A 12,714-nucleotide genomic window follows, 5' to 3' on the forward strand; every position below is an offset into this window, starting at 1 on the left:
GGAAGAGAGATATGCTTATCTTTCTGCCGCCCAGCTTGAGAGGACTTCTCAATTTACTTAAGGATGAATATCAACAACATCATTATTACATTTAGAGGTAAATAAATAGCAATCTCTGAAGTTTTAACTTCATGTTCACTCAGCAGTAACAAAGATATATTTTGCTTTCACATGCCTACTATTTAGTCTCAATTTAGAGAAGATATGGCAATATCTCAAAACCTAAGGGTTTCCTAGAATCCATTGATGTAATTGAAAGTAAATATTTCCTATTGATAAACTTGATTTACAAGGTGCTTCCATTCAGAGTTCAAGTCAGAATCTAAGGCTAAGTTGCCTTCCACTTTGATTAATCCCTTTCTCACATAACTCTCCACTGACATTTTTTTTCTAATACATTTATTTTATTTAATTATGTTTAATTATTGTCTTAATGATAAATTATGTGCTTGATTTTACATTTGAATTATCATGCCAAGGTATTTATTATAAGACTTTCTATATAGCTTCTCTCCTAAATATATATATATATATATATCTTAGATAAAAATATATATCTTAGAGTAATAAGCTAAAAATTTAGTTTTATGGTGTCTTATAAAAGAGTTTCAACTGAAGCTTGAAGGAATCATTATGTACACATAGAGAAAGTGTAGTTCTGCACCATGTCATTTGTTCTGAATTTCAATACCTGTTCACCATAATCTTCCTAAGCAGATGACTACAATTTTAGTTACTAAGTATGATGATTGTTGCTGGTGCCCCACACAGATTGTTTTTACTGGAGTGGCAGACTGAAGCTGGTTTCAGGGTACCACAGTCTATTTAGCCCTTCCTTTTGCTGTACTGCTTTCCCCACTCCCTTGAGTGGACCCTCTCAATTAATCATTTGCTTAAAAATCTCATCTTAGACTCTGCTTGTTGGAAAGCCAGTCGTAGGCATTTAGCTTCTCTTTTGGGCATAAAGCTATGAATAATTTGCCAATATTTGTGTTCCTGATTATACTTTTCACCTTCAGATACAGATGCTAATTTTAAAAATTAAGTTTCAGTGAAACAGAGATCTTAATCAAATTCTAAAATTTAAGTACCCTTTCCTATCCCACTGACAATCTATCTTTCTCTCTAAGTTATTTTAGAGGATGTACTGACTGAAATGGATGAAGGAAATCTGTCTGTAGTGTCAGAGTTTGTGCTTCTGGGACTTTGCCACTCGTGGAATATGCAGGTCTTATTCCTAATGATATTTTTTATGCTTTACTTGATCATTGTATCTGGAAATATTGCCATCATGATCTTAATCATCACTGACCCTCATCTCCATTCTCCCATGTACTTCTTGTTGGCCAACCTGTCCTTTGTTGATATGTGGCTTTCTTCAATCACCACGCCTAAGATGATCACAGACTTTCTCAGGGATAAGAAGACTATTTCCTTTGGAGGCTGCATGTGCCAGATCCTCTTTGTGCATTTTGTTGGAGGGGGTGAGATGGTGCTATTGGTGGTAATGGCCTATGACCGCTATGTGGCCATCTGCAAACCACTTCACTATTCAACTATTATGAGCCTACAAAAATGCATTGGGCTGATGGTGATTTCCTGGACCATTGGCTTTGTGCATGCCATGAGTCAAATGGATGTGATTGTACAATTGCCTTTCTGTGGCCCCAGGGAAATTGACAGCTTCTTCTGTGATATACCCCTGGTAATCAAGCATGCCTGCATAGATTCATACAACTTGGGAATATTAATGAATGCTGATAGTGGGGTTCTGGCCATGACCTGCTTTATGTTATTGCTGATATCCTACACATACATTCTTCTCACTGTCCACCAAAGCTCTAAATCTGGTGCATCTAGGGCACTCTCTACCTGTACTGCCCACATCACAGTGGTGGTACTCTTCTTTGGGCCCTGCATCTTCATCTATGTGTGGCCACTCAGCATCACCTGGGTGGACAAGTTTCTTGCTGTGTTTTACTCTGTTATTACACCTCTCCTAAATCCAGCCATTTATACTCTGAGAAATAAAGAGATAAAAAATGCCATGAAGAGATTCAGAAGTTATTACATGCATTCCAAGAGAAATATTTAATACCCAGAAACCTCACTGTAAGCACTTCAAATTGACAATATACTGACCATGTAAAATAGGTTGAAAATTCTAGGCATTCAGTTTATATCTGTATGTTATGACTATCTTCAGTACAGGAATAGGGTTAACATAATTCAAAGAATTTCAACATTTATGAATCAACCAGGAAAACACCATGAAATAGTCCCTAAAATCCAAACACTAATGATCTTTCTTTATGAGGGAATTATCTAATCAGTCTTCCCATACCTTTAACTATGTTAAATATGAGCCTGAAATTCACTCAACAAAGCTATACAACCATCCTGATGAATAGCATCTTAATAAACTTCTCTTGAATTTTTCCTCAATCCATTTGGAAAGTGTTTCTATAACAGGACTCCTTCCTTCAAACTTTTTGCTTAACCTCTTGTCAAGAGGCCACTGAATTATTACTTTTTCTTTAACTTAGCTCCCTATCCAAATGCTAATGGGAGAAGGGAAAAAAATGAAGAGAATGAAATAACAGTGGTAAAGTACATAAGGAATAATAGTGGAGGTTTTCCCATCTTTGGTTTCCATTAACTCAATAAGGAAAAAAGGAAAACCTAGTGATATTTCCCTTGGTTTCTCAGTCTCAAGGACTACTATTTATGCTTTCAACTATTATTAACCATGTGTGTAAAAGTCTTGAAATGCAAGGTCCTTAAGGACAGGGGCATGCCTTACCTGATTAATTCTTGAAATAACGGTATTTAGTACAGTGATTAATATGTAATAAAAACTCAACAAATATATTTTAATGAATATATAGAAGCCAATTTTTCTATTGAAATACCCATAACACTTACCGATCATGGTATATTTAACTATCTTCTGTCATTAAAAACATTTTTTTAAAGTCTCAAACTATAACTAAAATTCAACTTCTTTCTTCCAGAATTATAAATTAAGTGGATTAAAATTCAGTTGTAAGAATCATCAATAAAAGTCCTAAGTAAAAAATATGGCACATACATAGTTTTTATTTTTCTTAATATGAGAACAAAATACAACAAAGGGCAGAATAAAAACAATGTACTTATCATCCTTAACTGCCTACTTTAAGCCATTATGTTATATGTATTAGTTTAAATGCTTTGTTGTATTCCCAAATTGTGAATAAGAAAATGAGACTCAGAAATATAAATTAATGTTCCTCAAGATAACACCACCTTATTTTGGACTTACTTAAGGATTCAAAGATCAATTTGATTTCTGCTCATTTATTAAATGACACTACACAACACAAAATTATTTCTACACAATACACTAGAGTATCTATATTAATCTAACAAAATAAAATATATATTGGCAATAGTATAATTTGCAACCTAATTTGATCATACAGTGTAAATTGGGAACAAAAGAGACATCATCGAAGACATGCCTACACACAGACAGTACTAAAGAACTAATTGTTAACCTTTGGCTGCCTCTACATTGGATCACAGCCTCAATTCATTCTCATGTATATACCCAATTTATTCACTGAACTGTCTTCATTGTATATTTTAAGCAACTTTTTTTTCCTACCCATTATCTTGAGTATCTTTTTATCTCTATCAGTCCTTATAAGACAAACCTGAGTGTTAAGTACTATTTGTATGATTTCCTAATTTTAGGAAAGTAGAAGGTCATAAGAATGAAAAATGCAGCTTATATTGTCTTGTAATATAATTTGGCACAACAAAATCCAAGTACTACATGCTCTCAGCTGAAACATTTTAGTCATTTTCTGCCATGCTATCCAAGCTTAGTATTTACACATTTGCCAGATAAGGCAAATTCTCCTTAATTCTCATTGGTTTCTGTTAGAATTGTCTTCACAGATATAACCTAGAGGAGCTGAAAGTTATGCATATTCTCTAGTCAAACTCAAATGGCCAATAGTCAATCTTAATTTCCAATTTAATGAAAATATGGTCTACTCAGAGGGAAGCATTCCCTCCTCAGGCACAAAGATCTTTAACCCAGCAGAGCTCAAAGTGGTGGGGATGGGAAACAAAACTGTATGAGTGACTTATTAGGTATAACAGTAAGAGGATCTATTCCCACTTTCACATCTTGATGCCTTAATTCAGAGATTGAGTATCTTATCTCCCAAAAAAGCCATAAAGGAGTTTTCAGTATGCCATTCTACCATTCTATTAGACCAACCGTTTATGGGTGATCAGTATGTGGTAAGATCAGTGAATCTATGGTCATGAGCCCATTGCCTCATTTGTTTAACTGTAAAAGAAATTCCTTGATCAGACACAATGTTGTGCAGAATACCATGACTGTGATAAAGCATTTCTTAAATCCATGGATGAAGTATTATAGCTGGAAAAAATGCATATCCATAATACATGTTGATTCTAAAGAGGTCAAAAATTCTACTTCCTGCATAATGGAAAAGCCTTAATATAATTAACCTGTCTCTACATGGTTTGCTGATCCCCACAGTAAACTGCCATATCTATGGCTCACCATAGGAGCTTATGAGTGTTGATAGCCAGATTAAACCTTGTGAGAAGTTCCATATTGTTTAGCCACCCTTGTCATTTTGTATAGGCACCCACTCAGCAAGCCCTAGGGCGGCTGGGAAAAGAGGTTAACATGCACAGAACTTTTCATTTGTCTACCTGATTACTAAAGTTTCACCTGTACTGGCTGCCCTATGGTGTGCATTCACATAGGACACCTAAATTTTCATAATCTGAGGAGACCCATCATCAGAATTCTCCTCCAGGAATTCTTTGTCACTAGGCTTCCAATTCTGTTCATTCTAACCAAACCATTAGTCACTGTTTAAGAATCAATATATATCCATGCTTCCAGCCAAAAAGTGGACAAGAAATACACACTGCTTGCATTTCTTCCAATGGGAGTTTCTCCACACCACTGTCCTTCAAGACCATAAATATAATATTAACCATACCCGACCATAACACTTCACTAAATTGGGGCTGAAAATCTCAGACTTTCACTTAAGTTGTCCAACATATTATACAAAACCAACTGTATATTCAATCTTAATTTTAAGTCTACTTAAAACTTTAATATTAAATGAAACTTTTAATTTTAAGTCTACTGGTTATAAGCGCTGTCGGGCAGATGCATCTAGGAGGTCTGTGCCTGTGCATCAGGTGAAATTTCAACCTGGAGTGGGGAGGGTTGTTAACTCTGTAAAAGAAAGAATTCTCGAGCAGGTAGGACAAGTGTAGGTGAGGAAGGAATTCATTAAATCGAGAGTAGAAATAAATGGCAGCAGCCTTGCAAGAAGCTGAGAGCAGGAAAATGCAGAGGCGCAGAGGGAGGGTGAGGAAGGTCGCTGCACAGGGTCCCCCAGGCTACGGGAACTCGCATGCCCAAATCCGAGCTCTCAGCAGCACCTCCCTACTTATCAGGAGTAAAGCAGAGACTAAGACAAGACTTGGAAATAAAATAAAATAGCAAAGGAACAAAGATGCTAACCACTGGAAAAGTGCAGATAGACAAAACCCAAGTAAGTTTGAGCAGTGAGAAAGCTTTATTTAAAGTTACGCACTTAAAAAAGGAAAGTGCGGGTGTTCTCAGAAAGGTGGCATGGTACAAGGCTGGGGTTTTGTCTTTTAAGCATTTTTTCAGGAATATGACAAAGGGTGCAGACTTGTCCAGTGGTCTCAAGATGCTTATCTCTGGTGAGAGACATTATGTCTCCTGTCTATTATCAATCCTCCAGCTAATTCTGCAAAATAAACTTAACATAAGACATTTATTGATGTGGTTCCTCCCCAGGATAGTGGCTTCCTCTGCAGACACATCAATCAAGACCATCCACCCTGCACCCAAAGTGGGTTGAGTTATTGTCTGTTATTCTTTACGAGTTATTGTCTGCTAAACAATATGTTAGGAATCTTACTTCCTAACTTCCTGGTTTTTTAAATGGAATCTTAGCCTTAAGATGGAATCTTTCCCGCTCTAACTATACTGCTTATATCTCTGCTTTTTTTTGGAAAACCAATTATGATGCTTGTATCCTGTCTCTGCCCTGTCTCAGAAGGAACTCCCTGTGGAGCTAGAGGTGAGGGAGAAAAGGCAATTGGGCAGCAGTAGTTGTTGAAGTTGACTTATGAGTTAATGCAATTTCTTTGTGCCTCTGGGCCTGCTAAGTTTGATCTCTTTCTACTTGATGATATAATGCTGTTTTTGCATCTTAATTTTACAACTTGAGGAGTGAGCTAGCATTCAGTTAGTAATGGGTAACTGAGCTCACAGTCACTAGAGACCAGAAATTAGGTATTTAATATCTACCAATGCCCAGTAAGATGTTAAACATTAGACCCGTAGAAACTTTACTAGCATTTATCTCCCACAATCTGGTTCAGATAGATTTAAGGCATCCAACCTAAGCACTGTTTTCATTCCTAAGGATACGACCAAGCCAATTCTGAAACCCAGTATTTGACAGTCTACTTCCTGGGACAAATTCAATGACCAATTTCTGAATTAGAAGACAGAAAGTATACTTGTTATTTTAATAAATTAGTATTATTGGAAGATGGTTAACTAGATACTAAAGAATTGAAGAACTGAAAATAACTAACTTCTTAAAACACTAAGGGATCATTAAAAAGGCAACTAAAGATAAAAGTGCCAACTCCAGGGCTGTAAGTATAAAGGTAAGAGTTTCTATCAATAGAATGTAGCTTAGAGAAGGACACCATAGACTTGAAACTCAGACCTATGAAAAGAGGGTAGTGGCTGGTGCTAGTATTTTTGAGAAGCAGAATAACTTCTCTAAACTAGTTTCTGGAAAATACTACCTCATTCTCATGATTTGTCAAGGATAAAATGCATAATTTATATAAAGTGCTTAACAGTGTTTTACATAATAAACACACAGTTACTACAAAAGCTCCCAAAGGCTATCTATTATTGTTAGGATACAAAGCAAAATGTGATGTTTTCCAAGACCTAAGCGCCCAGCATAATGTAGTTTCTGTCCGCCAGCCACATCTCACACCACTCTTCTCACTGTCTCAGTTTCCTCAGGCCACAAATGAAAAAAAAAAGACACAATTCTAAAAATATATAGTATATTCCCAGAGAACAGACATATTTGTTATTTACTATTTGTTTATTTCCTTATTTATGTATGTTTAAGCAATGGTTTCCTTAAAATGACACCAAAAGCACAATCAACAAAAGAAACAATAGAAAACTGACTTCATAAAAACTAAAACATTTGTGTTCCAAAGGGTACAAAGAAGAAAGAGAAAACAAAACCTACAGAGAGAAAAATATTTGTAAATCTGATAAGGGTCTTGTACTGGGTTGAAGGGTGTCCCTCGAAAAGATATGTCTACATCCAAACTCCTGAAAGTATTGTGACCTTATTTAGCAAAAAGGTTTTTGCAAATGCAATAAGAATCTTGAAATGAGGTTATTCTGGAGAACTGGATAGGCTCTAAATCAATTAACAAGTGCCCTAATATGAGACAGAGGAGAAGACAGAATAGAAAGGATAAGGCCATGTGAAGATGGACGTACAGACTGTAGTCATGCAGTTACAAGCCAAGGAACACCTGGAGCCACAAGAAGCTGGATGTGGCAGGGAGTTCTTCCCTAGAGACTTACGAGGAGGCACAATCCTGTCAACATACTGATTTCAGATTTTTGTCCTCCAAAACCACAAGAGAACAAATTTCTGTTGTTTTAAACTGCCAAGTTTGTGGTAATTTGTTATAGAATGCCTAGAAAACTAATGCAGGAATTGTATAAAGAATTCTTAAAGAACTTTGATGTTTTAACTAATAAAAACATAACACAATTTAAAAATGAACAAAAAATTTGAACAAACATTGCTCTCAAGAAGATATACAAGTCACCAACCAAGAAGCACATGATAAGATGCTTAACAACATTGGTCATTAGGGGAATGAAAATCAAAACCGTAATAAGATCACTTCAGCAGAGCCAACATGATGGTGTGAGTAGGACAGTGGGAATCACCTCCCAAAAACATATATATTTTGAAAATACGACAAATACAACTAATCCTAAAAGAGAGACCAGAAGACACAGGACAATAGCCTGACTACATCCACATGTGCGAGAGCCCAGCGCCTGGTGAAAGGGGTAAGATACAACCCCCGGCCCAGCGGGACCCGAACACAACTACCCCCAGCTCCCGGAGGGAGGGAGAGGGGGCCCAGGACTGCTAAACACCCAGCACCAGCCACCCGCACCAGAGTGCAGACACAGTGCATGCGTGGAGGGCTGGAAACTAGGGAAATAGCGCAGCAAGACCTCTGAGTGGGTGCCAAAGCTGATGCCCCTGTGACAAAGAAAACCGAGCGCTTTTTGAAAGTCTTAAAGGGACAGGGATTTAACAGCTAGACGGAAACAACACAGGTCACAGCCCAGTGGCTGGAAATTACAGGGAAAACCAGGCGCACTAACCCCCTAGGCAACATCTCTGAGACACCTCACGGAGGTAAACAGCCAAACAGCACCCCCCCCCGTCCATTACCCCTCCAGGCGCTGTGAGAGCAGAGAAACAGCCTAAGGCAAAACACGCCCACAGAAAAGAAAATTCCTACACTTTGGCCGGGCAAGACACAAAGACCCAGCCTACATGCAATTACCCAAAACAAGCCACTAGGGGTTGCAGTTGTCCCAGTAAAGAAAGGCCAGTAGCAAGTGAAAAGTTTGGCACCCCCAGATGACAGTCAATAGCACCTGTCAAAATGAAAAGGCAAAAATATATGATCCAGACAAGACTAACTCAGACAGCTTCAGCATCTGTAAAACATTCCCCTGAGAAGGAACCTGGGGAGATAGATTTAGCCAGTCGTCCTGAAAAAGAATTCAAAACAAAAGTCATAACCATACTGATGGACTTGCAGAGAAATATGCAAGAACTAAGGAAGGAGAATACAGAAATAAAACAAGCTCTAGAAGGACTTCAAAACAGAATGGACGAGATGCAAGAGACCATTAATGGACTAGAAAACAGAGAACAGGAACACAGAGAAGCTGATGCAGAGAGAGATAAAAGGATCTCCAGGAATGAAAGAATTTTAAGAGAGCTGAGTGACCAATCGATACGGAACAATATACACATTATACAGATACCAGAGGAAGAAGAGAGAGAAAAATGGATAGAAAGTGCTTTGAAGAAATACTTGCCGAAAACTTCCCCAAACTAGGGGAAGAAATGGCCTCTCAGACCACAGAGGCACACAGAACTCCCATGACAAGGGATCCAAGGAGGGCAACACCAAGACACATAATAATTAAAATGGCAAAGATCAAAGACAAGGACAAAGTATTAAAAGCAGCCAGAGAGAGAAAAAAGGTTACGTACAAAGGAAAAACCATCAGGCTATCATCAGACTTCTCAACAGAAACCCTACAGGCCAGAAGAGAATAGCATGATATACTTAATGCAATGAAACAGAAGGGCCTCAAACCAAGACACTGTATCCAGCACGAATATCATTTAAATATGAAGGAGAGATTAAACAATTCCCGGACAAGCAAAAGTTGAGGGAATTTGCCTCCCACAAACCACCTTTTCAGGGCATCCTACAGGGACTGCTCTATATGGGAGCACTCCTAAAAAGAGCACAGAACAAAACACCCAACATATGAAGAAGGGAGGAGGAGGAATAAGAAGGGAGAGAAATAAAGAATCATCAGACCGCATTTATAATAGCTCAACAAGCGAGTTAAGTTAGACAGTAAGATAGTAATGAAGCTAAGCCTGAACGTTTGGTAACCACAAACTTAAAGCTTACAATGGCAATAAGTTAATACCTTTCAATAATCACCCTAAATGGACTGAATGCACCAATCAAAAGACACAGAGTAACAGAATGGATAAAAAAGCAAGATCCATCCATATGCTGCTTACAAGAGACACACCTCAAATCCAAAGACATGCACAGACTAAAAGTCAAGGGATGGAAAAAGATATTTCATGCAAACAACAAAGAGAAGAAAGCAGGTGTGGCAATCCTGTTATCATACAAAACAGACTTCAAAATAAAGAAAATAACAAAAGACAAAGAAGGACATTACATAATGATAAAGGGCTCAGAACAACGAGAGGATATAACCATTATAAATATATATACACTCAATACAGGAGCACCAACATACCTGAAACAAATATTAACAGAACTAAAGGAAGAAATAGAATGCAATGCATTCATTCTAGGAGACTTCAACACACCACCCACTCCAAAGAACAGATCCACCAGACAGAAAATAAGTAAGGACACAGAGGCACTGAACAACACACTAGAACAGATGGACCTAATAGACATCTACAGAATTCTACATCCAAAAGCAACATGATACACATTCTTCTCAAGTGCACATGGAACATTCTCCAGAATAGACCACATACTAGGCCACAAAAAGAGCCTCAGTAAATTCCAAATGATTGAAATCCTACCAAACAACTTTTCAAACCACAAAGGCATAAAACTACAAATAAACTGTACAAAGAAAGCAAAAAAGCTCATAAACACATGGAGGCTTAACAACACGCTCCTAAATAATCAATGGATCAATGAGAAAATCAAAATGGAGATCCAGCAATATAGGGAAACAAATGACAACAGCAACACTAAGCACCAACTTCTGTGGGACACAGCAAAAGCAGTCTTAAGAGGAAAGTATATAGCAATCCAAGCATATTTAAAAAAGGAAGAACAGGGGAGCACGGCGCACGGCCGGCTGCGAGGGGAGTTCCCATCCCAGCCAAGGTCAGCCGGCTCGGGGCTGCACCAGCGCCTTCCGCCCGGGCCCGCGGGAAGGACACCTGCTGGGTCCTGCACCGGAGTCCAGCTGAGCCTTCGGCCTGAAATACAGAGTCCTGAATCTCTTGGTCACTGATTGACAGCCTGGAACCCTAAGGAAGACCAAGACTCCTAAAGGTTTAAAACAGCATCACTTGACAGAGGGGCGGAAGATGGCAGCGTGAGTAGAGCAGCGCAAATCTCCCAAAACCATATATATCTATGAAAATATAACAAAGACAACCATTCCTAGAATAAAGACCAGAGGACACAGGACAATATCCAGACCACATCCGCACCTGAGAGAACCCAGTGCATCGTGAAGGGGGTAAGATACAAGCCCCAGCCTGGCGGGAGCTTAGCACCCATCCCCCCAGCTCCCGGCGGGAGAAGAGTAGGCAGAGTGGGAGGGAGACGGAGCCCAGGACTGCTGAACACCCAGCCCCAGCCATCCGGGCCAGAGTGCAGACACAGTACGTGCCCAGGGGGCCCTGGGTGCTAGGGAAAGAGGGCAGCAAGAACAGTGAGCGGGCACCGGACGCCGGGTGCCGGAGGACATAAGAAAAGCGCGTGACCAATTTTTTTTTTTTTTTTGCTCTTTTGTTTTGGCGAGCGCTTTTTGGAAGTCTTAAAGGGATAGGGCACCAAATACTAGGGAAACAGGGCAGCAAGACCGGTGAGCAGATGCCTGAGGCTGGCACCAGAGAAGAAAGAAAAATGAGCGGCCACTTTTTTTTTTAATTAAAAAAAATTTTTTTTTTTTTTTTTGCGTTCGTTGTTTTATTTTGGCGGGTGCTTTTTGGAAGTCTTAAAGGGGCAGGGTGGGACACTTAATCCAGAGGTAGGGTATCCGGGGATCTCTGGGCACCCTAACCCCAGGGCTGCAGGGAGCAGGGAGGCCCCTTACAGAGATAATAGCCTCCTGGCCGCTCCCCCTCCAACGCAACTCCACCACTTTGGAGCAGAGGCCTGAACCAGGCCACACCCACAGCAACAGCGGAGATAAACTCCATAGCAGCCTGGCAGGAAGCAGAAACCCTGTCTGCACCCAGCTGCCCAGCACAAGCCACTAGAGGTCGCTGTTCTCCCAGGAGAGGAGGGCCACAAACCAACAAGAAGGGAAGTTCTTCCAGCCGTCACTCGTCCCAGTTCTGCAAACTATTCCTATCACCATGATAACGCAAAGCTACAGGCAGACAAAGTTCACAGAGAAACCACCAGAGAAGGAGACAGACCTAACCAGTCTGCCTGAAAAAGAATTCAAAATAAGAATCATAAACATGCTGACAGAGATGCAGAGAAATATGCAAGAGAAATGGGATGAAGTAAGGAGGGAGATCACAGATGCCAGAAAGGAGATCGCAGAAATGAAGCAAACTCTGGAAGGGTTTATAAGCAGAATGGATAGGATGCAAGAGGCCATTGATGGAATTGAAACCAGAGAACACGAATGCATAGAAGCTGACATAGAGAGAGATTAAAGGATCTCCAGGAATGAAACAATGTTAAGAGAACTGTGTGACCAATCCAAAAGGAACAATTTCCATATTATAGGGGTCCCAGAAGAAGAAGAGAGAGGAAAAGAGATGGAAAGTGTCTTAGAAGAATAATTGCTGAAAACTTCCCCAAACTGGGGGAGGAAATCATCGAACAGACCACGGAAATACACAGAACCCCCAACAGAAAGGATCCAAGGAGGACAACACCAAGACACATAATAATTAAAATGGCAAAGATCAAGGACAAAGAAAGAGTTTTAAAGGCAGCTAGAGAGAAAAAGGTCACCTATAAAGGAAAACCTATCAGGCTAACATCAGACTTCTC

The 12,714-nt window shown here is 39.4% G+C and overlaps 1 protein-coding gene across 1 annotated transcript; it reads left to right on the plus strand.

Annotated features, from left to right (window-relative positions):
* The first annotated feature begins 1,156 nt into the window (after positions 1-1,156).
* LOC118913541 (olfactory receptor 4K14-like) lies at positions 1,157-2,095 on the plus strand. Its single transcript, XM_036887592.2, has one exon. The coding sequence runs from the start codon at positions 1,157-1,159 to the stop codon at positions 2,093-2,095; it is 939 nt and encodes a 312-aa protein (XP_036743487.2).
* The last annotated feature ends 10,619 nt before the right edge of the window (positions 2,096-12,714 follow it).

Source organism: Manis pentadactyla, chromosome 11 (assembly GCF_030020395.1).
Source record: "Manis pentadactyla isolate mManPen7 chromosome 11, mManPen7.hap1, whole genome shotgun sequence".
Taxonomy (NCBI): Eukaryota; Metazoa; Chordata; class Mammalia; order Pholidota; family Manidae; genus Manis; species Manis pentadactyla.

Coding starts and splice junctions, on each gene's coding strand:
- LOC118913541 (XM_036887592.2), top strand. CDS start 1,157: ATGGATGAAGGAAATCTGTCTGTAGTGTCAGAGTTTGTGCTTCTGGGA.